The 25,571-nt window shown below is 43.4% G+C and overlaps 1 protein-coding gene across 2 annotated transcripts in view; it reads right to left on the bottom strand.

Moving 5' to 3' along the window:
- Positions 1 to 6,077, bottom strand: part of BEND4 (BEN domain containing 4) — a 29,581-nt gene extending 23,504 nt beyond the window's left edge. For both annotated transcript variants that reach the window (XM_031588525.2, XM_090139501.1), the window contains exon 1: positions 5,621 to 6,077. In XM_031588525.2, coding sequence (XP_031444385.1) covers positions 5,621 to 5,951 — 331 coding nt within the window. In that variant the 5' untranslated portion in view covers positions 5,952 to 6,077. The remainder of the gene's footprint in view (positions 1 to 5,620) is intronic.
- Between the last annotated feature and the right edge of the window lie 19,494 nt (positions 6,078 to 25,571).

The following is a 25,571-nucleotide window of genomic DNA, read 5'->3' as shown; positions in this document are numbered from 1 at the left end:
CACATTGATAACACGTAAAGACCAGAAACTTTGGGAATTCAGTTCTTTAAGAGACGGTACTTTTCACAGTACTTCTCCATGACACTGGAGTTTTGTTTTCTGGTGGAAAATTACATCATCCCGAGGTTAGAACAGCTGTCCTGCAGAATATCTGAAATGACACTAATTTGGATTTTTACCATCCTCCAGCTGTCAATAAGGAAGAAAGAACTAAGGCAGCACACAAATGCTACGAGTCTTAAGTACAGACAGAGTAGACCTCGCTGACACACAACCCAAGGGTGTCATCTCCTGAGGACTCACAGGTAAGAAGAGAGATATGAGGAAGACAGAAGGGACCATGCAGTGCAGTGTTCTGAGATGGCTGGGAACAAGACAAGAGAACATCAGCACATGAAGTACAGGGGGCTCTGAGACAGCTCTGAGCTGCCCCACAGTCTGTGCCAGCAACTCACATCACACCCTCACTTTGAGTTCTGACCAAGCAGGACAGATCCCTCCAATACATCTTTCTGTCATCAAAAATGCTTGGGTGCTTGGTAGCCTCTATACCCACTGTCACTTCCAAAAGCAAGGAGTCCTGGTGACATTGCAGCTTTCTAACTGGTACCTATGGATAAGAAAGGAAACTGTGAAACTAAAATATAACTAACTCTCAACTTGTGCTTTCTTTGCCTTATGTCTTTACTTCACATATTTTCCCTTTAAAAATATGAAAGGATATTGATTGGAACTTTGCAATCCTTCTACAGAGCAGTTTTTCATTCATTTTAATCCTATAATCCGATTCCAGACCTGAAGTCATATTTACTGTTTGTATTTTAATCATTATGGTCCCTGTTGACAAAACAGTTACTCGTTTTTTTTTGCATATCTTTCTTGCAAGGGGACGAAAAATGAATGAAACAACTGAAAAGGGATTAGATTAGCATAGGAGACGCTATTCTAGTATTATGGCTTCTGCTAAAACATGGCCAGGAGTAACCTGCCATTTCAAATTCCAGTTCTGAAGAACACTTTAATAAATACTGCCATCAGTAAAGATAAAATTAGTGATTAGTTTTGTTGAAAAAATGAATGCGTTAACGCGTTCACTGTGATAATGGCTTAAAACGTAGCTGAAATTTTATACAGAAATGACAGCATTGATTTAATCTTCAGTTCAGTATCAGATCTACTACAAAGACACAATAACAGCAATTACCGTCTTTTTTCTTAGCTTTAACCCATACCCAAGGATGTAAAAATGAAAGCTGTGACATGGCGAGGCTAATACAAAACGTGAGCACAAGGATTTGCAAATGCTTTCTGCCAGTGCCACTGGGCAGTGACAGTGAGAGATGCCCTCAGCACACAACCCTGGCTCCATGTTGAACTGTGTACCACTGCAAAGTACACCACTAGTACTAAATGTGCCCACAGTCTGAACAACCCTGAGTGAGAATGGCAACTACAGTTATTCCTTGTGATGGAAAGAAAAATAAAAACAAATGCTGCCTATTTAGCATTTATTATAGAGGTTGGTATTCCAGCTTTTGCAGGGTGACTGTAATTAGAAATGCAAGCAGCGTGCAATGTCTAATCAGTAATAAATGACAAAAAAATTGTTTTTATGTGAATACTACCGAATAATCACAGATCTATGATTCTTAATTGATTTAATGTAATGTATGTATTTTCCAGGAAAGAAGGATTCTGCTGAAATAACTGCACCAGACTGAAATAAACTACTTACTGAAACTGTATTGTGACACTCCTCTTCCTTATTACGATGCTCACCAACCATGTAATTCTAATGTGTCAGACCCTGCAGTCTTCAGTCTTACAGAACTTCTATTGACTTCAGCTCCACTTCTGCCTGGAGGTGGACTTGCCACATTAGGCCCATAAAGTGCTAACAGGAGATGATTAACTCACCAGAAGTGTAAGCAGTTCTAAATGGACTATTTCTCTGAGAATGCAAGCAACCAGCTGACAACAATACCACGTGGCAAATGAGGGACCAACTCCCTGATACAGTTCTTCATTTTCACTTCTTTTTCTCATTGATACTGATCTAGGTTTTTTTGTTGTGGTGTTTTTTTTTTCTTTTTTTTTTTTTTTTTGTCTCTGCAGCTGCCAGACTGAAGACAAGGGTTTAGTAAGAGCTATCACATGCAACTCAACCTGATGGCCTATGGCAGTGCATTAGAAAAGCTATCTGGAAAGGCTGGTGGGTACTACATCAGATTTTTCTACACCTGAGGATCTTTTCAATTCTTAGACCAGACAGCTTTATTAATAGGACACTATGCTGGGTCTCAACAGATCCGCATTTAAGTGTTGGCTTTTCCATGGTTTCCTCTGTGACCTCGGGTGGATGGTATAAAAAGATGTCTTTACTGAGCTACTGAGGGGGTCCAAATGCCAGACACTCTCTCCCGTGGGGAATGTACCCATTCATCTTTGATCTTCAATAAGATTTGAAGTTTCAGTTTCAATAGTCTCACTCTTCACTTTGCAGTGTTTCAGATATTTATCTCTTGATCTGTTGAATAACTGTATTCTATTACTTAAGGTCCTGGGGTAGCAGCTCTGTATCCCCAAATGGCTTTGTCCTTGTATACAAATCTTTTCATTACATGTTTAGATAAGAACATCACTGCAAACGCCTGAGTCAAAACTGGGAGCATGTGACACCCTGACTAAGGTTTTGTGGGCATTTTACATGAAGATCACTGAGACACTCCAGGACAATTGATCTGTCCACTCCACATAAATACTTCCAACTTCTTGATTAAGGCCAAATTGATGCTCTTCACCTTCTCTATTCAAATATATACATATATAAATACATAGCCTGGACACGATAGAAATTGCTTAATTGCATGTCAGGTCTTTAGCACTGAACTACTGCCTCTATGACAGCTCTGCTTGTCTTTCTTGCTTTCCACTTACACCCTTCTTAAATTTCAAGGCACACTATAAGGTCTACATCATGCTTTCCTATGGAAAAGAAGTTTCTTTCAGAGCCCATCATGCTGTTTAATGCAAATGATAATAAAAATAAAAAATACACACCATTTCCATACCAGGATAATATTCCAAATACTAAACTAATAAAGAATTGATGCTCCAAAGGAGAAAACAGGTGTCTGCCCACATTTTGAATGTACTCATGTGGCTTATACTGCAGCAGTCATAGCAAGCACTGCTCACCTGAGAAAAGGGGAGGCTTGTGTTTGTAGCACAGCTTCCCATTTCTCACAGTAAAATGACATTTCTCAAGCTGAAGCCTTCCCTGAAAGGTGGGGTCCTAAGCTGGACCTTCCCTTATGATGAGGCAGGGTGGAGAACCCCTGCTCTGCTCTTCATCCTTCCCACAGCCCTCTCCCTGCTGTTGTTTTGGAACCTAGGCCAGGGCAGTTTCTTAGTCCTGGCAGGAGCTCTGAACACTGGCATATGCTTGAAAACATGGAAGCATCCTTACTCTTCCCCTCTGGCTGTGTTATAGGTGCCCACTCTCAAAATGAGACTTGGTGCTCTGAATCTATAAGCGCCAGAAATATCGTGCCTAAAGATTAAGAACCAGCTGTATCAAGTGTTTAAAGCTCCCAGATCAGAGCAAGACATACCAGGAATGGCACTTTACCAGTCAGTTTACATTCTGTTACCTACACATGTGAAATGCCAACAGAAAGCGGGAAACCCCTGAAACAGGTGTTGCTGTAGAACTGCATCTCTCTCCCAGTTCATTCCAGTAAGCACCTGCAAAACACTGAAGGTAAGCTAAGGGGGAAAACCTTGGAAGCCAGGGTAAGGACTGCCTGCCCTCTGCAGAACAACAGCACACAGCTCAGACTGTGGTGACAACCCATACCGAACTCCCCTCCAGCACAGTGGCAAGTTTGGGGTTTGCTTTCTCCTATTTTGTCTGTTCTACCTGGTAGCTCAGCCTCAGCTGTCAGAAAGGTATGCTGGGATCTGATTGGGAACCCAAAGTGAGCCTGATGTGCAGGTGATGAGGTCTGCAAAGACCTTCAGAGCACAAGCAGCCACTCCTTGGTCATCCTCTTTTGCACAGACCCAGTTCAGTGACAAACTCTGGAGCTCGCTCGGGCTCCTGGTTCGTCCAGCCAGGGAGGCAGGAGGAAGTCCAAACTTCTGCTCACCAAAGCCCAGAGTGCTCTGCTGCAAATATGGCCTCATCTGTCACCTACCAGGCAGCCGAATGTCTTCGTGGCGTGATCTGCTTCTGTGAAGAAATGCAGGTGTCACATTTATCAGCAGTGTTTTGATTGAGGGCCACAAATATGCTGAAATAACAGCATTTGGGCATCTAAATAACAGGAAGTTTCAAGAAAAAAATTCAACGTGACCTTCTGCCACGGATTACAGGACCATGCGTCAAAGCAGAGAAATTTCACACTCATCTATTAAACTTTTTTTGGTAAAGTACGTGAATTATTTGTTACAAGAGGTGATAAATCCATCCCACGTGTGGCAGCTTCGGAGCGAACACAGGCCTTAGAACACAGCCATATATTCTATTAACCAGCACATCTCCCTGTTCGGTAAAGAAATGTCATCGCATTCGTTACAAAGGCAAACAGCAACATAGCAAAACAGGATCCAATTTTTCTAAATAAATAAATCAATGATGTGTCAAAAATTAACAGATGAGTTAATATACCCGATGTTATCAAAACCAGATGGTGCTTCATAATATTCATCCTGTTCAGTCAAACCCTGAATGTATTCTGGACCATCAGTATATAAAATAGGATGCTGCTATTTGTGATGGCAAACAAAAGCAATCATGCCTGCCAAGCACATACTATAACAGGCAGCATTTCAGCTCTGCTAGACAGAAAGTAATTAGAATGCTTTTAATGTCCAAAAGAATGATGCTGATAGGCTGCCACAGATGTGTAGATTTATGAATATTTATATGGTGGTTTATAGCTGACACTTTTATCAGTTGAAGAAGATAAAATATCTGCCTGACTCAAAAGCTTGACAGTCAGGTTAATAAAATCTCATTAAAGAGAATGACCTATGCAATTATATAGGATTTATTGTAATTCATTTTTGATTGTACTCTGCTTAAAGATGCAATTTCCCATTTCCTGATGCCAAATTTAGGTTGCATATCAAGATCTACGTGGTTTTTAACTCCGAGCCATCGCCAGAAGAAAGATACGCGTTCAGCATCTCGCTATCTTACACCTCGCAGGAAAAAAATATTAGATATTTTCACCTCCGTTCCAAACGGCGCTCCGCGAAAGCGGCGCGGGGAAGCGGCCCATCTATCGCCCCCGGTACGCCCCCACCCCGCTCCCAGCCGGCAGCCCGAAGCGGCGGACTGCGGGGCTGCGGCCGGGGGCTCCGGGGGGGCGCCGGCCCGCCGAGCCGGAGCGGCTCCGGGAGAGCCCCGACGGGAAGCGCCGAGCCGCGCCGCCCCCTCCGCAGCCCTCGCCCCGCGGCCGCCCCCACCCCCCGGCGGCGCCGGCCCGCTCCGCCCGCAACTTTCCCGGGAGCGCCGGGACGCGGAGGGCGGCCCACCCCGCGGGGCCCCGCGCCTCCGCCCCGCCGCGAAGTGCCCCGCGAAGTTGCGCGGGGAGGCGCGGAGTTGCGGTACCTGCGCTCAGCTCCGCGCCGCCGCCCGCGGGGCAGGGGCCGTAGCGGCCCGAGGAGCTGGGGGCCGGCGGCGGCGGGCGGGGGTGGCCCTGGGCGGCGGCGGGGCGGGCGGGGAAGGGGCCGTGCGCGTAGGGCAGCGGCTCGGCGGCGGGCGGGAAGGGCTGCCCCGCCGCGCGCCCGCGGGGCACCTCCACCATGCCGGCTCTCTCGTAGCGCTTGGCCAGCGCCGCCCGCTTGCCGGGGAAGGTCTTGAGGACGCTGTAGGGACCCCGCTGCTTGTAGATTTTGGGGGTGCTGGGCCCCTCCTCCGCCGGCTGCATCTCCTCCTCCATCCTCCGCTTCCTCCTCCCCCGGCCCGGCGCGGCCCCGCTCCGGGGCTGTGGCCGCCGCCGCCGCGGCTCGTCTCTGTGGCACGGCGGAGCCCCGGCGCGGCGGGGCGCCGGCCTGATTGACAGGCGGCCGCGCCAATGCCTGGAGGGAGACGGGCGGCGACCGCCGAGTGTTTGGGGTAATCTCTGCTAATGGCAACGGGGCGGGGAGGCGGGCCCTGGCGGGGCCGCCGCCGCCCCGCTCGCCGCCGGCGGGGGCAGGTGAGCCGCGGGAGCCGAGCGGCGGCGCGGAGCGCCTTCCCGGCACGGCGCGGAGCCGCGGAGCCGCCGCCAAACTTTGGAGCCCTCGGGCTGGGTGCCCGCCTGCCCGCTGCGGGGCGGCGCGGGGATAAAAGTGTTGGGAGTGCGGGACCCGTCAGAGTTGATTAGGGAGCAGAGGACATTTTCTTTCTCATTATGCAAAAAGCGCTTCGTGGCGAAATAAAAAGCGGGTCCGCTGTAATTCATGCATGGCAGATTTCCGTGAGTCTGGGAGATTAATCGCGTTTAGCATGATTTGCAGCGTGCCCTCCCCGCCCCCCGAACCCGTCCGTTCGGTGCAAAGTGCTGCACCGAGCTGCGCCCGTCCCTCTGCCCGCCCGGAGCCTTCCAGGGCAGTTCGGAAATAATGAAATGCCGCTGAGAGACAGCTTGAGAATGAGATGCCATCGAGAGACGTCTCTGAGAAATGGAGGAGATCTGGGGAGATGGAGACAGCTGAAGCTGAGTGATACGTTGGAGAAAAATAAACGATAACAAACCGCTCGCTCTCCCCATTCTTTTCAGCGAGGCAATTTGATATTTTGCATTAACATTTCCCTTCTCCTGTCCCACTTCTCCCCTGCTTTTGCTGCTGTAATTTATCAGGATTACAATAAGCCCTCTGGCTTTGGGAAGCAAAATTACAGAACACCTTAGTTCTATTTAAGTCGTGGCGGTGGGAAATCATCCTTCTGCCATCGCGGGGTTCGGCTGCGTGCTGCGGTCATCGCTCTCTGCTCCTGTGGTGTTTGTTCAGCGGAGCCGTGATCGCTGGGAAGGGCAGCAGCCCCTCTCTGTGTGACCGACCCCGGGCTCACGACCCCCTCCTGCGGCACTCTGTGGGCCAGGTCCCGTTCCATGCGGGGCACGTGGGAGCAGGGCGGCTGCGGGTTCTGATTTTTTTGACAAGTAGGGTAAATCGATTTCTTGTAGCAGCCAAAAGCCTCTAAATAAAGGCTAGTGTAATAGAAATCGCTGTTTTACTTAAGAAAATCAATCTTAAGTCTTTGTTTTCCAGCCGACTCCTTGATCGCCTGTGCTTTAAAGAAAATATTGTACTGTAATGCAAAAGAGAGAATGGAAATAAGCAGGAGAGGAACTGTGCTTCCACTTGGAAGTGAGACATTGAGGAGATGAGCTTCAGTACCTGGCATTGGCCACTGCTGTAGGAGACCCCGCTACATTCAAATAAACAGCCCCAAGTTAACTGCTCAGGTATCAGCTGCAATTCTGAGAGCTCACTGTTGCTTGGCACTGCCCCTGCTCCTAATGAGGGAAACAACCCTGTCTTTCATGGGCCTCCTGCATGTGGGGAGAGAACCACGGCAGTGTGCCCTTTCCTCCTGCTAGGGTGCCTGCAGCCTACCTGCTCCAATTCAGGGCTGGAGCCACATGGACACGAAGGGACATGTGGGGATAACAAGGTGTGAAGACTCCTGCAGCTGAGCCAAACCTTGTGGGGTGCCCCTTGTTGGGGAACAGAGCTTTCCTGAAAGATCTGAACAGACACCTGGGCTGATGAACAGACACTCTGCAGGTGGGCTGATGTTATTTTAACTATTTATCTCTATATTGTAGTCCCATTTCAGCTGCACACTGGATTAAAACGGCATGTTACCCTCACCTTGATCATCCTCCAAAATAGCCTTAGCTGACACCAGCAGCTTGTTTTGAGAAAGTTAACACCTTTGTTCCCCTCCCCATCCTGAGTGAAAGAATTCCCCTTAAAATCTAATCTAAATCTCATCTCTTTTAGTTTAAAGCCATTTTCCCCTGTCCTGTCACAATCAAACTGTGTAAAAAGTCAGTCTCCCTTCTGCTTATAAGCTCCATTTAGGTACTGGAAGGCTGCAATGAGGTGTCCCCGGAGCCTTCTCTTCTCCAGTCTGAACATCCCCATCACCCTCAGCCTAGAAGAAATGCCCTCTTACGATCTTCTTGGCCCTCCTCTGGACATTCTCAGAGGGAACAGGCTGCCTGGAGAAGCTGTAGATGCCCTGTCCTGGAGGCTTTCAAGGCCAGGTTATATGGGGGCCCTGAGCAGCCTCATCTAGTGGGTGGCAGCCCTGCTTATGGCAGAAGGTTGGAACTGATGGGCTGTAAGGTCCCTTCCAAGCCAAGCCATTCTATGATTCCCTCAGGCTGTGCTATGCTTGGGGTTTGATCCTGACATGATGGTTGCATCTTTCCCTATCTGCTTACTGGTGTGAGTTTCCATTTTTAGGGGTTTGAGACCTGTAACGGGATTATTGCAGAGTACTCTGAGTGAGTGGAGAAAGGATGGGAAGTAGCTGGCCCTCAAGAAATAATAAAAAAAAGCTAATCAAAACAAAGACAAAGGGCGCAATGAAAAATAAGAAACCCAGCGTTGCTGCAGCGTATGCTCTCCTGCTCCTAGAAATCACTGCAAAGAGAATATTTGTCAGTATATAGAAAAATACCCAATCCAGACACAGGCCATCAATCACTGGGCATGCCTGTGTGAAGGTATTGCGAGGTGCTCAAAGAACAGAAGCGTGATCCATCTCTATCTGCTGAGCAGGGCTAAATCTCACGCCGCTTATTCGCGGGAGCCGCGCTTCAGTGCCGGAGAGAGCCTGCAGGATTTGGCCATGAGCTGCCAATATCGCTCTGTGCGCTTGGAGTGCACGATGAGAGCTGAGATTGGCAACTCTCCCCTGTAATCTAAAGCACTCTGCAAGCAGGCTGGCCGTAATTTGCTGCCCTAAACATTTAACCCCAGCTAGTTAATTTAAGCTTAGCTCAGTTGCTCATGTTTATGGATAAAGAAACAAAAGAGAAAGCATCAAAAGGAAAAGATGACTGTGGAATTCAATATTTCAGCAGCTGTTGATAGGTAAATGTTATTGAAGTGTGGCATTCAAAACCGAAGGCCTGCATTTATGATAATGAGCCTAACAAGGAAATGAGATTGACACAGCAATTCTCTGTTTTTGTTGTCCCCTGAGGTTAGAGATTATGCAGTGCGTGGTTCTGTTTTTAGCCTCTTTGGTGATTCCAGCTGTGAGAGACAGCACTGTGCACATTTGTCAAGGTTGTGCTTCAGTTGGGTGACTCAGGAGCTTGAGGGGAACACGGACTGCTGGCCTCACCTCACCTCGAGCCCACATCCCATATGGAGAGCCTGCAGCCCCTCCATGGGCCGGCCGTCCCCCGTCTCCCGTTGGGCTTGCTCAGTCCTTTGTGAAATGCTTTGAAATAATTGAAATATATCTATCACTGTGACATTGTGTTTTGAGAATTACTGGAATGTTTCCCAATGACATTAATTGGTTTAAAAATATTTTTCTTTTTCTAATTAGTGCAAGATTGATGAGCAGTGGAAAGGGCATTTATACAGGCAGACACATATTTCCATGCTACATTTGTGTCTTAATAAAATGGTAGCTAACTGGATTCTTATGCTGAGTAAACATTGGCGAGACAGAAAATACTGTCTACCTTCAGGAGGAGGAAATATCCAGTGTTTTAAATGGAATTGTATGGTGTGAGGCAAAAAAAAAAAAAAAGAACTGGTCTCCCTGAGGACTGGAAAATGGATAAATGAATTATTTAAATATAGTTAAAGGACACACAGGAAAAAGTAATGGCTTTGATACCCAATGTAGGAAAAATTATTAATATTTTAAGGGATCAATTGTGGACACATGGAAAAGCTCATTTTAATTAAAGATCGCTTGCATAGAGTGGTTTGAAGAAGGGAAGAATTATACAGAGTACTTGTTGCTTAGAATTTCTTAGAAATATATCCTGGATAAAACTGATGATATAACACGTTCATAACTTCAGGCTGCCCCATTGGGCTGGTTCTGAATGTCTTCAACTCCTTGGGACATTCGCTCCCGGGGAGACCTCATTGCAGCCTTCCAGTGCCTAAAGGGGGCTTATAAACATGAAGGACATCAACTTTTTAAACAGGTAGATAGGACAAAGGAGAATGGTTTTATACTAAAAGAGAGAAGAAGGTTAAATGTCAGGGGGAAAATGTTCACTGAGAGGGCGGTGGGGCACTGGCACAGGTTGCCCAGAGAAGCTGTGGCAACCTGGAGGTGTTCAAGGTCAGGTTGGATGGGGCCCTGGGCAGCCTGATCTGGTTCCTGATTTAGTGGCTGGCAACCCTGACCACGATGGGGGGTTGGAACTAGATGATCTTTGAGGCTCCTTCCAACCAGAGTTATTCTATGATTATTCTCTTGTGTAGGCTTGGTGCTTGCATGTTGGTCAGCTCGTGATTGCCCTGTAATATTTTGGCCTCGTCTTGCAGTGCTTGAGGTTTTGGGAGCACTTCTGAAGATGTGACTGCTGTGGGCTGACAGAGCTGATGCTCTGCAGGTTGGAATCACACTGCTTTTCCTATTCATTGCCCCAGAATGGGGCTATAAAAGCAGGGCTCTGTAGGAGCTGAGGGGCAGGAGACCATCCCTGCATTCACCTTCAACACTCTTCCTTTCTCAAGCAGCTCCTAAACCTTACATTAAACCATGACAAATTAACAGCTCATTCTTAGAGGCACGGTTCAGACATTTCACGGAAATGAAATAAAAGGCTTCTTCCACATTAATAATCTTGTAACAGTAACACTGGTAATCCTTTGGGAAACCCAAAAAGCTGTCCTCAGGGCCAAAATCATTACTTACAGCCCAGAAGAGCAGAAAGCAATGGACAAAACCTGGAATCTCCTGAGATCTCTCAATTGTGCGGTGCAAAATGACTCCATTGGGAGAGGTACTAAAATCTTCAGAGCGAAAACAAAACTGAGTGCCACACTGAAAGAAGTGAAAAGAAAAAAAAGAAAAAAAAAAAGAAGTTAACAGTACAAAAAGGCAAGTACAAAATTTTGTGGGAGTAGGACCAGAAAATTGCTGTGGTCTCAGGCAAGAAAAAATTCTGTCACCCTGCAAGTACTGTGTGCCTAGGAACATGTCCATCACAAGCTGAATCTGCTAAGGGGAAAACAGAAAGGTGAAGCCATGTTTGCTTAAAGGCAGTGTACAGATGTGTTTGCAGAGGCTGAAATTCACCTGATGCATCACCCACCTCTGCACACAGATGTTTCACCCAAAAAACATTCAGAGGGGATCTCTGAAGAGCATTCCAAATAATGGCATCCTGAATAAATGTATGTTTCCACTTGCTTAAATGCAAAGAGTCTCAAATAAAATTGATGTTATGTCTGTGGTTGTCTCAGATTGTACTACGATAATAGCCTGAGTGTATATCAACTTTTCTTTTGTGATTGCTGTATCACGACACTCTTTGTGTCCTGGTCATTATTCAGAATCCTCGTTACTGTGTTTGTGTTTCTTTGCTATATGATGATGGGTTTAAGTCTTAAACCAGGAGGGACCCTCACCCATCAATGTCAAGAGAGCAGTGACAGTTAACTTCAGCTAATGACCTGTTCCCAAATTTCTTAGTCTATAGCTCAGGAAATCTTGTGTCACCTACCATCCCTGGAAATGTCTGCTGGTTTTGGTGCTGATTCTACCAGCCTTACTAAGAGTAAAGAAGATCAGAATTTAGGTCATTTACATTATTTTAATCTGGACTAACGTTTAAAAATTTATGAAAATCTTCCATCCAGCTAGTAAGAGAGTGGCTTTTGAAGAAAGACAGTATGTCTTGCTTTCCCTCCACAAACATGCATTTCACTTACAAAGGATTTAGCTTGTTAAGGAAAAAAGGGTTGTGGGTGTTGGGTTTTTTGTGGAGGGGTGGGGAGGGTAGGAGGGGTTTGATCTCTATATGATTCTCCAATCCCTTTGATTTTTTATTACATTATTTCATTTTCTTTTAGCGGGGTAAAAATCCTCAGCTCTATTAATGATGGAGGAAACCATGCTTTTCAAAGTAAGGGCTTTAGTTTGCCTAGTTTTCATGTTCAAGAAACTGTGGCTCCTGAAAAGCAGTAGTAACAAGAAAGCTGCCCAGATTTTAAAGAAAGTACATTGCACAACCACATCTGGGCAAAGTATGAATACAGGTGTGCCCTTTCTTGCTTTACAGTTTATTGCAGACACATTCAGGAAAACAGAAAACTAAATATTAAAATCTGACATACGCACAGTTAAGATTTTAGAGGTTTGTCTACATAGGCATCTCATTAAAAATGCAAATGAGGCTGGCTTCTGTGAGTCGCTGACCTGAGATCAAGCTTCCTGAAGACAGGCGATTTCCTCCTTCTTCTGAAGAAAGAAAAAAAGCATGGGGAGCTTTTATTCACCTGGATGAAGCACAAAAAATTGTGTAAGAGCTATTTATAAATATGTGTGAATAAATATTTAATGATATATATGCTGAACAGTTGAACTGTTGTTCAGCAAATACATAATTTGTTAATTTTGCCTGCTTCTACTGAATAATTTATTCATCAGATCAGCTTTTTTAATATTCACTAGATGATCGTCTGATCAAATCCTGTTAGCTGAATGTGTTATTTGATTTTTTTTGCCCTTTTCAAAAATCACTTAGTTTATTGGAAGAACATTGCTGTGATTTATTAGAGGTATATTCCATCCAGTCTGTGGTGACATTCTTCAAGAATAACCTCTGAAGACAGTAGATTTCTTGCTCCTGTCATATGACATTAACCTTTTGTAATCCTGACGTGTATTAGATATCTTTGGCCGGGGAAATAAAGCCTCGTGTCCAACAGCACTGTGTCTCACATCCATGACAACATGTATATGATGTGGTTTATTCTTTATTTGTTGACTGAATATTGAATTATTTAGATTAGCTACATCAATCAGTCCTGTATTCTCGTTCATCCAAGTGTCCCTACAGTTCACTCAGCAATGCATCTCTGCAAAGTATTTCTTCTAACTCCTAAAATTGTCATGTGGCTTCAGAAAGACCCTGACATTGCAGTGCAGAACAAGATGCAGAAAGGACAGTGTCTAATCCTTTACAAACCAGCCTTGAAATCAATCATCTGGTGTCTCTTTGTAGCTTGAAAAAGACTTCTTACACTTCCCACTTGAAAAGGGAGGTTCCCAGCCTTCTCTTGAGCTGTCTTTACACCCAGGGAGGCCTTCAGATATCGGGGCGTACAGCCATGATATCATTACATCCAGAGAATCATTTAATGTTTTATAGTATTATTTTACATTTTCATAATTTTTAAAGCTTGTAAGGATGTGCTTTTTCTTTTAAGTTACTGAGGCCTAAATACTCAAATAAGGCTATCTTTGAAAAAAAGAGGCTGTAAGAAGCAACATCGATTTTTTTTTTTTTTTTTTTTTTTTTAAAAAAGATGTTTCTCAAGTTAATTACCTGTAAACTTGCTCTATAAAATCTCTAGTAATTGGGGAATAAACAACAGGGCAGTAAGAGCCAAAAGCACTGAGAGCATTCTGAAATGACCTGTGTAACTTTGTTTGTGCCACTGCCATCAAGGCTAATGCTGACATCCAGGATTCAGATGTCTGTGCCACAATCTGTGTGGCACAGCCTAATGTATTCCATATTTCAATATGCATGCATATGTAATAGGCTATATAATATTCCATACAAAAACTGCATTAAGAAAATGTTAAAGTTGCCTAATTCGGCATTTAAAAGTCAGGAAATAAAATTAAGGTTCTACATGCAACATTAACTCTGTTCCCTAGTGCATTTGCCTATGATACACTCTAATTACATGATCAAATATTATTTCTCAGATTATACAGTATAATACCTAGATTTTTTTTTCATCTTACGAAGTGTGAAGTGAATTAGGCAGGACTCAGCTAGATTTCATAAACCTCCATGTGAAGAATTTCTAAATGAACAGGGGCTCACTAGTTTGGAAAATGAACAACTGAAAAAATCCTGACATAATGTTATAAAAGCATGAGTGGTGTGGAAAAGGTAAATAGAGAATGATTACTCACTGCTCCTTCCATAGCAAACTGGAGGGCATTGTATGTCACACACTTTCACAGTGTGGGACTTCACCACCACTGATTATTCAGGAGTTTCAAAGTGTAATGCTACCCAAAAGCCACCAGAGAAATGTGTAGAGCATCCAACTATCACTGAGTGTTAGATGTGAAATGTGGGCACACTGTCCATGCCAGGAAGTCACTCTATTCCTGATGGTGAGGGAAAGAGCTGCAAAGGCAACCCCTTGGTCTAGGGCAGATGTGCAGATGTTTATTGGCTGAGAACCCCATCCTCTGAGCCATGGGACCCTGATTCCATGGGATCTTGAGCAGACTGGTCTGGTATTAAATGTGGAGGTTGGTGGCCCTGCCTGTGGTGGGGGAGGGTTGGAGCTTCATTGTCCTTGAGGTCCCTTCCAACCTGGGCCATTCTGTGATTACAGAAGATACATTTCTTACAGGAGACATTTCTGTATGCAGAAATAATAATCCGACCTCCTAAAAACCTTGTCCCAAACACCATTCCTCCTCCCTGCCCCACACTCAAGTGAGATCTTGCTTTAGATATTTTTTAGCATGCTTTAAGCACTGTGTGGAGGACTTCTACAACAGTACCCTTCTCTGTATTCCCCTTGGTTAGAGGCACGCATCCCTGTGCTTCAGTGGGTTCTCTCCCTGACCCAGATGCCAGAGCTGTTGGTTATATGATTGCTGGCATGGGATGCATCCCTGGGGACCATGGCCCGAAGGGTCCATGTGCCCCCAGTAGCTTGTGTCCAAATGCAGCTCAATGAATGGCAGCACTGTCTAATCATAGAATCATAGAATGGCCTGGGTTGAAAAGGACCACAATGATCACCTAGTTTCAACCCCTGCTATATGCAGGGTTGCCAACCACCAGACCAGGCTGCCCAGAGCCACATCCAGCCTGGTCTTGAATGCATCTGGGGATGTGGCATCCAATGTGTGGAGAAAGCTGGAGTGGAGAACTTCTGTGGGGCTGTTTTCATATAGCATGAAAGTGTATGTCAGAAATAAAGCAGGTGGAGATGACAGCCATGTGACAGACAATATTCACAATAAATTCAATTCACCTTGCATATATTATCTGCCTGCTTCACCTGCACTGTCACTGCTAATTCATTTCTACCAGGAGTCTTTTTCTCATGCTAATGAGGATCTTTAAACAATTGTTGCTGAAAACTGAGTTGCTAGAGAAATGCTCGTTTCTTTTCCCAAAATGCAGAGCAGTCCTTCCTTCCTTCCCCAGCAGGCCTGACATGACAGTGTTGTGCCACTGGCAGTCTTAAGGTGTTATTTCAGTCTTTGTTGGGTATGCAGTTCAGTATTCTTATAGCTAAGGATCAACAAATATTAGTTCAGAGGCATTAGACTTTGTGAAATGTTGCCAGATAGCGAGGTATTGCATACAATTAACATGAAATAATCTGTAATTAAAAGATTAGCTATATAAAAATGGTTGTTTTGGGGAAATTATGAATAGTTTAGAAAATCTATTAGTGATGATTTTTACGCTCTCTGAAGTCTGAGGAACTTTGTGACTTTGCAGACAGAGCAATATAAAAACAAAGTCAATTTTCACTTCAAAAGGCTTGAATTCTTAATTTTGTATTCTGTAAAATGTCTGTAACCATTGGTAATGTTGATCTGTCTGTAACAACTCAAGATTACATCTGGCTGAGGTACCAAAACAAACAAACTGTATGCTTACATCTGCCATGCTACAGTGGCTCCTGCAATAGGATTTTCAGGTGGGAGGGGAAAAATATATGTGAGAGGAATTACGATTTTGTGGTAAGGACACAAACTTACAGTGCTGACTGTATGCAGCTCTCCTATTACTTACTTACCTGCATGGTAAAAATGAGTTCATTGGTAATTTGGAGGGTTTGATAGGCTTTTTTTCCTGCCACTCAGGTGGGGCGTAAATGGAAGCCTTGTGGAAACAGTTTGCACTGGAGCAAATCACTGCACTGCACAACACCACAGCACTGGGGAATGCAACTCTGCGCCCCATGGGACATTCCTAGGTGGAGATCAAAACCATTTCCTTTGTCTCTCTATTTTGTTTATCAATGCTATTTTCTCTGTCTCCCAAACTGGAGAGAGACCATTGCAGTGAAGAACAGCCAAGGAGCCACGGATCTTGTCTGAGAGATTTCATCCCTCTGTCTGCTCCCACCACCAAAGTTTCTTGTCGTTACAGCTTGTTACAGGCAGAACAAGGAAAGAATATGGGTTGGTAATGTAGCTGCACAATTGTCAGTCTGAGCCCACAAGTTGATCTATCCACAGAAAAGCAGAAAAAAGAATCAATGCTTGAATGCCTGAGATCTCACAACTTGCATGTGCTGGTGGGAGCAACTGAGACTGCTTCTTTGTGAGCATCAAGAACAACAGAGATATTTAAAGAGGCAGGAACTTATGGTTTCATTTGCACAGACTGATAGAAGCCATTAAATGTTTGCAAAGCAGTTCTTCTCTGTAACATTACACTTAATGGGAATAAATTATCTGAAAGATATGATTGCAAGAATGGTAACAGCAGGATTCTGTATGAGCTCCAAGCTTACTGAGTGTTTTTTCTGCTCCTCCATAAAGAGTTTTTTATGCATAATTTCTGTGGCATTTTATGTACACATTTTAAGCAAATAAAAGAGGATGTAACTCTTTGCCCTTAAGAATGGCTTGAGTTAGATGATGATACAGATGAGATGTGATTCTGAACTACTGCATCCTTTGGGGATAGCACAGAATAGGACTTTTCAAAACAAGATGAATCTGGTTATAATAAGTAGTAGAAACTACACTGCTCAAATTTGATGTGAATTCAGTCAGATGTTAAGGTTGGCAATGGGAAAATTAAAGAAGTTATGGAGAGAGCATAGGTAAGACACACAGGAAGAAACTGACAATGCTCTATCCAAACTGCTTTCTATAGCAGGGTTGTGGAACAGTTATCTAAACTGCTACTCAGTAAATCATTAAGTCTTTGTGTGAGAAGACAGGCACCCCATGCCTGAGTGTTAAAGCTATCTCCATCAGAATGTGCTCTGATGTCCAGCCATGCTCACTTGTATGAATGAAATGGCTCTTAAGCTTAGTCCTTCTTTATTACATTTCTGGATTTGTTTAATATTAAACAGACTCCTGCTATTCCTAGCATCATACCTGAGAACTTTTACAACAGAGAAACTGCAGAGCACACATAATTTCAAAATCATTATGCAATATTTCACTGTCAGTGTATGCCCTGAGCTTACATTGTGCTCAGCTCTTCCAAAAAGTAAGGTTGAGAGGTTTGCCCAGGACTGCACAACAAAGCTGGCAGAGCAGAGTATGATTTAGGATCAGCCACCCACCATAAGGCTCTCGCTTCTCCATCCTATGCTTCCTGATCATGCTAAGTTAGTCACAGCTCTGGCAACAGAACTAGGAGGAGCTGTTTATTATCCTCAGAGTAGTAATGATACCTCAGGCCACGGTGACAAGTAATTGAAACAACAGGGGTCTCAGAGATACTTAAAAGCAGAGATTTTAAAATATACAGGAGACCGGCATAGACAAATGGAATGTGTAACTAATAAATAAATTGCCAACTGTCTGCAGAATAGTATTTGAGCCCAAATTCAGTCATTCCAGAGAGTTCCACAGTGCCACTTAGTTCCCTTCAGAGTGTAAATCTGCATCAAGCCAAGGCTAAAATAACATCAATAATAATAATTAGTTATTCACACATACTTTTGTCTAAAGGGATTTTCACTTGTAAATCTGAGGCAGGTGAAGAGTAAATTTAACAGAAAGGTGTGACAACAATCACATCCAATTATGGACCTACTGCTATGCAGTCCTGAATATCTAGGGCTTGAAGCTGATGAGGACTTAATCAAGTAAATGGTGATCTTTATAAATATTGTTGACTTACTGCATTGTGTTGTGCTGGCTTGAAAGTATTGTTACGTTATTCTGACGATGGGCTTAGAGATGAAAAACAAAACAAAGTGTTTCCTCTACTGTTTTATTTGCCCTAAACAGATATCATGGAGCTTTTTATTGTAAGCTCTCAGGAAGAAGGATACAATGTTCAAAGTAAGTCTTATGCCATTAGACCCACTGATGTGTACTTCTTTATGTTCGTTATTAAATGAAATTGCATTTTATATTTTTCATTTGCCTTTATGATCTATTAATAACACTTTACTTACCCATCAGTCTGTATTTTCTGCATCATTTTATTCGGTGCCTTTTGCTTTTAAGATAGTCCTAGAATTTATAGTACAACTCAATGTACTGTACGCATTTGGGGCATATATTTTATGCAGCTGAGATATATCATACTTAACAGAAAGTTTTGCAAAACCATAGTCTCAAACTGTAATGAGATACGGAGAGATTAAGGCTATTTTAGTACTTTGGCTACTGGATGGCAGATGAAGGGCAATATGATTAAATGCAAGATAAAACTGTGAGCAGAGTGATAAAAACAGACAAGTACATGAAAGACTCTTCTGTCAGAGGTTTTTCTTATTTATCATGTAAATACTGCCTGAATGTGCTATTACTGAAACTAAAGTTTGTAATTTTGCACCTAGTATTTCTCCATTAGAGGTACCATTTAATTTATCAGTATGCGAATGTCTTAGGGAGAACAGGAAATGTGGTGAAGAATGTGATTATTATACTAATAATCTCCTTTAACCCATGCTAATCTGAATGTGTGCTGTTTACCTCTAGTAAGATACACAGTTTGCTAGAGCTGAGAAAGATATCCCAGTGCTGCTGAGTGTTTCTGCCATTACAAGTACAACAAAGTGGAGAAGAAAAAAATCTGCCTTTGTAGGAAAGGAATGGGTAGGAATCCAGCTGCTAAGATGGTAAAAAATGAACATCATTGGCTAGTGTGGTGGTGAGGCCATCAGCCTGGAGAGAGTTTGGTCTCTTCTTGCCTGCAAAAGTCTGCTGGTTTTGTTTCTGGTTCTGGGTCCAGTGGCCACCTGCACAGGTGTGCAGATGTTTGCAGAGGTGGCTGCTGCGGTCGCTGAAATGCTGCTGGTGTGTCCACCTGCTTCTGCAGTCCTGGAGGAAGGCAGCATTCTCCAGGAGCTCCGCAAGCAAATAGAAGGCTCTGTGTAAATTGCAGAAATCACTGGCCAAAGATTTCAAATAATGAGTACTTTTGTTTTTGAGGTATTTATGAAAACAAACAAGGAAACAAACGAACAATCAAACACCACAAAACCCACTGGTGGGTTGAATACACTTTGTCTGGTATTAATGGATGTCTGAAGAAGCTGGGCTGCATGACTCATTCAATCAAGCTGTAGCGGTAATCAAAGAGGGTGAGAGATTCTTCCATAAGATCCAATTCTACATTCTTCGAACATCCCAAACTCCCAGTGAGTTCAGTAATGAAGCATTAAGGTGTTTCCAGGTCTCATGTTTCCCTGCTACTTTCCATAGAGACTTAATCATCTCTGAGAGCTCATATATGAGCTATGCAACTGCCCCTCTGTGTATTACATTTGTTATGTGCATTTCTATTTCCTGGGTTGGATCTCATCTATCTGGGTGTGCCCTGCTGCACTTTCCCCCCAAAGCCCTCCAACTCACCTGGGTATGGGGACCTCACTGTGCAGACCCAAGTGCTTTGTTAATGAGCTGTCTGGATGCTCTTGCTGAAATTCTTGGGTCTCCTGTGGATACGAGGCACCCAGGAGTAAAACGGAATTACCATTATAAAAAATCCGATCTTTTCATGCCTGTAATTTGTTCCTGTGTTTGTGTGTTATTGCACTACATTAAGTTCCCTCTAAAAATAAAAAGCAACAATTCATAATCGGAGAGAGAGAGAATAATGCTGGGAATCCCAGATTACTGAAAAGTAGAAGAAAAAAAAACAACGCAAAATTGCTGCCTGGGATGATTAAAGACATTTCATAATTTTGTAGTGAACAGTCTTCAAAACTGCTACTGAAAACAGTGAGAATAAAAAAAGAAGAAGGGTTGGCTATCAGAGGAAGAAATTGGGGATGCAAAAAATTGCCATAGGAAAATATCCTCTCTGGTATCCAAAAATAAAAGGTGCAAAGAGCAGATATAACCAAGGAACATATAGATGATCTGTGTTCCCATGCTTCATTCAATCAGGCAATCAAGATAATTAGAAAGTATGGGCAAGATTGATTAATGGTCGAGATAGACATTGAGTTGACCTTTTCTTTATTACTACAGTAGTTCATTTAAACAGTCTCCACTTAGTGGGATTTAAAATAGAGAAGTGAGCTGTTATAGATACGGTAAACGTGTAACATTGGATGCACGATCTAACACCCTTGCTTTCTTGCTTCCCACCTGTAATCTTCACACCATCTCACCTGAATATGAATTAGTTTAATTTCTCGAAACCCTGCTCCATCAGCAGACCCACAGCACTGACGACCTCTCCAGGCTTTGCAAAATGCAGACAGTCTCAACGGGGAAAAATCTTTGCTAGGGTATCTTCAGGATGAGCGGTACCCAAAACACATGCTACTGGTGGTGTTCATTTGAGAAGCTGAAAATGTATCACGGGTTAAAAGTGACTTGTGCTGCTGGGATGGTGTCACAGAGCTGGCTTGCTCCCTGGCCAGGGCCACCAACTGGGCAGTAGACTTTGGTCATGCAAGGAAACTGGAGTCAAGTGTGTGCAGGGAACATTCCCTCTCAAGAAGGATTTAACCCCTCTTTTTGCTCAAACCGTGAGAAAGGCATACAGTTGAACTCTGTAAAGTGACCCTAAATGAGGAGCAGAGCCAGGTACAAACGATCCTGAGCAACAGAGTGGGGATGAACAATACTGGATCTTGCCAGAAGGTAACCCAGGGCAGCAGTTTTACAGCACCTTGAACAAAAATGTTGCGTCCTTTGCCCTGCCATTAAGAGGGCCTGGAGGCAGCCAGCCCAGGTCTGTACAGCGCAGAGCACATTGCCATCTGAGCTGAAGGCCTGGTGTAGGCTGGAGGCTGCTTGCTGGGCAGTGTCCCTGCTAGAGTCCTAACCTTTTAATTTTGCAGAATTGAGAGCCACTGACATACTCAATGAAAAGTTTTCTTCTGTAAGGTATCTCTCAAGTAGAAATAATCCTGCAACAGCGTTGGAACAAACATTCAGATCACGCAAATCAGTAAATCAGCAGAACTCCTCTGTTGTCAATAAAACCTCCTTGATTTACTATAGCATGAGATCTGGACTATATATTGTTTTGAAAAATGGAGGTGTGCACACGTTTATTGTTTCAAAAGTAGAGGCCTGCTTGGCTCCAGCGGGACATTGCTCTGCTGTCTGGCTGCCCTGCGAGGTCCCCACAGGTGCAGGAGGAGAAGGGTTTGCTCACAGCTTGTGCTGTGCAGGACTTCACTGAGCAAGGTGCAATTCCAGCACTTCCTTAGGAATGTCTCTTTACCCTATTCCATCACAAAGGCACTTGGAACAGTGATTAACAGTGATTAATTTGTTCTGGGAATACCCTGCAGTGAAAAGGGGCAGATCCAAACCCTCTGTTCCGCTGGCCTCAAAGAGCACCCAGCTTAGTCTCAAGGATCTCTTTTTTGAGTCTGGTGATGGTGCTTTATATGCATCTGGGTCACATTTCGTCTGTGACCAGACAAGTGAACTGTGATCCTGTGCCTGTCTTGAGATGGGTGTTGGACCCCTGAGCCTTTTTTTAATGATCATTTGGCATCAGCATGGGAGCAGAGGGCTGTGTGAGTGTGCAGGCGTGCTCACTCTGACTGCGTGTGCTTGCCTGGACCAGGCTTTGTAGTCGTGTTCCTTGTATCACTGGTCACTAGGTGAGATTCCTTGTTTAGAATGGTGCTCTAATTCAAATAAATATATTAACCACCTAGACAAATGAAACATGAGCCTCGCAATAAGAAAATTATGCTGCATTTTAAACAAGAGGGAAAGAAACAGCCATTTTGGAGACTGCAGAATGTGCCAAGTAGGGTCAGAGCAGAGCTTGGTTTGGCTTTTGTATTGCATTCAGTACTCCGGAACTGGTGGCTCAGTGTGCCAAGAGGCTGAGCACTTCTATTGGGTGCTGAACACTTTCTGCTCTTAATTGTCAGTGAAGTCTTAATTGACTTCACTGGAGGCCACTGAGAGAGCTCAGCACCTTGGAAGGTGACTGCAAACTCTGACATTTGCGGCATATTAATTAAATAATTTCCCTTAGTGGGGTATGCATTTCCCTTCCCCCTAAGTTTCAAATCACTCTACTTCTTAAAGTAGTAACAAAAATTTTACTTATGGCTAGAATGCATTTATTGGTAATTTTCACATAAATCAACTTATATGAAAATGAATTCATAATCCAAGCCTTCTCTATAGTGATAAAATGTTTCTGCTTCTGTGATAGAAAATAGCTTATTATGCAAACAGCATTGCTAGTGTTACATTATGCATGGGAGTCACCTGGAGAACATCACAAAAGCTTCAACCAAAAGGCAAAAAAAAAGAGGGGAGAAAATCGGGTGTTCCATTTACTGCACCACTTGCCTATTATAATTAGCTGTAAATGAGCTGATATCTGTACTTTGAAACATATCTCATATATGCCTTGGTAATATTATACAAATAAGAAAAGCAGAACAGAATGGAAGAATATGAAACTCACCAAGGAATGGCCTTGAAAAATGTCATCCCAATTAAAAAGCAAAAGCCGCTTTCCATTCTAAAGCCAGTTAGTTGTATTTACTTTAAGAATACCTTGGTTATATTTTTATACCACTTGATTTAATTCAGGATGCTGTGAATTCCCACTGGACTGTTTTTATTTGAAATTACATTGTCAAGAAGTTTGATTAAATAATATCTGTTCAGAGAAGACAGAAAAATATTGTCTTAGTTTTTTTTTTTTCTTTTTTAAAATAATAATGAAAAAAGTATTAGTCCCAGCACAAACATCTGAGACACAGTGTCTCATGTGTTCTTTCTCACTTCGGGAGAAGAGAGCAATTTTAAGGAAGGATCACTGCAATCCAGGTAAGTCTTCGGGATACTCATCTTTTTAGGAGCTGTAGGGACACACCATACCACAGCAGCTCTCTCCCGCAGTTGGTATACGGTTGGAGTTCAAGAAAAAGTGTCTGTGCTGTTTGTGTTTGGAGGACTGGCATTCAATAATTCTGAATCTTTCACAAAGCATAAGACTCAGTTTTGGGAATGTATGTGGCTCCTTTCACCAGCTCTATCTCGTCCACTGTCTTTATGCCTAAAATGTTGTTAGATCTCATATATTTTCACTGGAGGGATTGTTTTGGCTGCAGTCTTGTTGCAGGGGCCAGATGTTTCCATCACCTTCTCTAAATCAGCATGTGAGCAGTGACACTTCTGTGATGTTCTTGGCTTTGTCTATAGTCTAATTGAATAACTAGTATCTCCCTGAAACATTTGGTTTTAAAAGCATTTGGCTCAGTCAGAGCTGTCTCTGTTATGAAGCATTCATTTGATCAGTGCTGTCGATGGCAGGACCAGTATGAGCAGGGCTGTGTACTCCAGGGCAGGACACATCCTTCTGGCCATGCCAGCTAGCCCAGAGCTAAAGTTCTCCAGGAGAACAAGAGGAAATCGAGGGAAGGAAGAGGCCATGAGAGAGCTGTGAGAGAAGAATTGCTTCTGTGGGTTTCTTCTGCTTTTTGGCTCTGTTTGACTACCAAAGGACACAAGGCAGTAGGAGGAGAACAGCCAGATATGCATCCTGAGAAAAAGGCTGGAAGTTGAATGTTAGATGTTGAATCTCTCTGAAAATGTGCCAGACAACTAGAGATGGTTTCCATCTCACTTCACCATCCATGAGATGTGGAAGCCAGCAACAAGAAGATAATCAGAAGGCAATTTTGTTTCTGGCAACACTTTGATCTGAGGCAGCTCATCTGCTTAATAGTTTTCATTTAATGCTCTCTTGGAGAGATCACTGAGAAAGTGTACATGGAAATGTGAGGTGTACTGTCCAGCCCAGAAGAAAAGCATGTTGCTAACACTGCATACATATACTATATATATGGGTGTATATGTGCACGTGTATACACATGTATGTCTGCATGTATCTATCTATGTATCTATCTAGAAATCCATGAGTCAGTGCAGAGAAACAATCTGTGACTCATGTAAGGCTAACAGGGCAATCCTAGAGCTCCAAGTCTTTATGATAATGTCATGATAAGAATCTGGGGCAATATACTCACAGGAGTGACTCTGAGAAGTCAGAATTAATCTGTGGCAAAGGAAACAAGGTTTCTAAAAAGCAGTAATAGAAACTGCTTTATTTCTTATGAAGGTGATGCTATGGCCAGTAAAGGCAATCCAGAATACCATATAGAAACAGTAGCAGAAAGTCATGGTCAACAAAAATAGCATGTAGAAATGCACTGAAAGCTACTGTAAGCAAAGATAATGCCTGATGTTTGGGAAGATATGCAAAATTGAAATGGATTATGCTACTTTGTAAGAGTGCATACACTAGCGCAGTGTGCACAGCGTGGACAAAGCAGATGACAACAGTATCAGTGGCTCAGAGCTGTTTCTTCTTTGAACAATGGATGCTGCTGCAGAAGACGAGTGGAATATTAGCTTGAAATAAAATGGAACATTTATGAATTTTAAGTTTGACACAGGTAGACAAGCTGGTGTGGGGCCAGAAACACCGATATTATCACAGAGATAAAAGCCACAGGCAGAAGGAAATGAGCTGGAAATGTTGGGGCTTACAGAGGAAGCTTATCTCTACCAAGGGAGTGTGTGAACTAAATGCATGAGAAAATGATAATTTCAGAAAAGAAAAAAAATAAAAAATCTGCAGATGTGCCAAAGGTGTGGGAAGGGATCTGTTTTTGAGTTAGAAACATAACAAAACATGTACAGCTCTGTCAGTGAAATGAGGCTAAATCTGTTCGCTAAGATTTTGAGGACATCTTCCAGAGGATAAGTAAAGAGGCATAGAAACCTGGAGAAACCCTGACCCCTCCAAGCCAGGGATTTCCCTCTTTCTCAATCAGAAGGCAAAATTGCAATTAGTTGAGTTGTTGATATTAAATCACAGAGTAAGTGAAGCATCTCTTCAAAGCAGATACAGCCTCTGGTCACTGCAGGAAAAAAGCCTGCATGTATGCCTGACAAACTGATTTTACTTCTGCACAGAAATATGCCACATCTTCTTATACCACCAAGCCCACATACACTGTCCCTGTTTTCTCAGGGAATTAATCTCATACCTTCAAAAACAGGAAATGAGGGGCTTTCTACAGAAGCTTTTCAGGAATGTAAGTGAGGTTTTGGGATGGTGGCTGGAAGTAAGAAAGGAACAGGAATTTCTGTGCAGTCGTGGAGAAAGGTGAAAAGCCCTTGGGACCATGAAATAAGGTGTCCTTTCAGG

The sequence above is a fragment of the Phasianus colchicus genome, chromosome 4, assembly GCF_987193195.1.
Source record: "Phasianus colchicus chromosome 4, bPhaCol1.hap1.1, whole genome shotgun sequence".
NCBI lineage: Eukaryota > Metazoa > Chordata > Aves > Galliformes > Phasianidae > Phasianus > Phasianus colchicus.
Note: the sequence above shows the minus strand (reverse complement) of the source record. Positions and strands in the feature narration are given on the sequence as shown.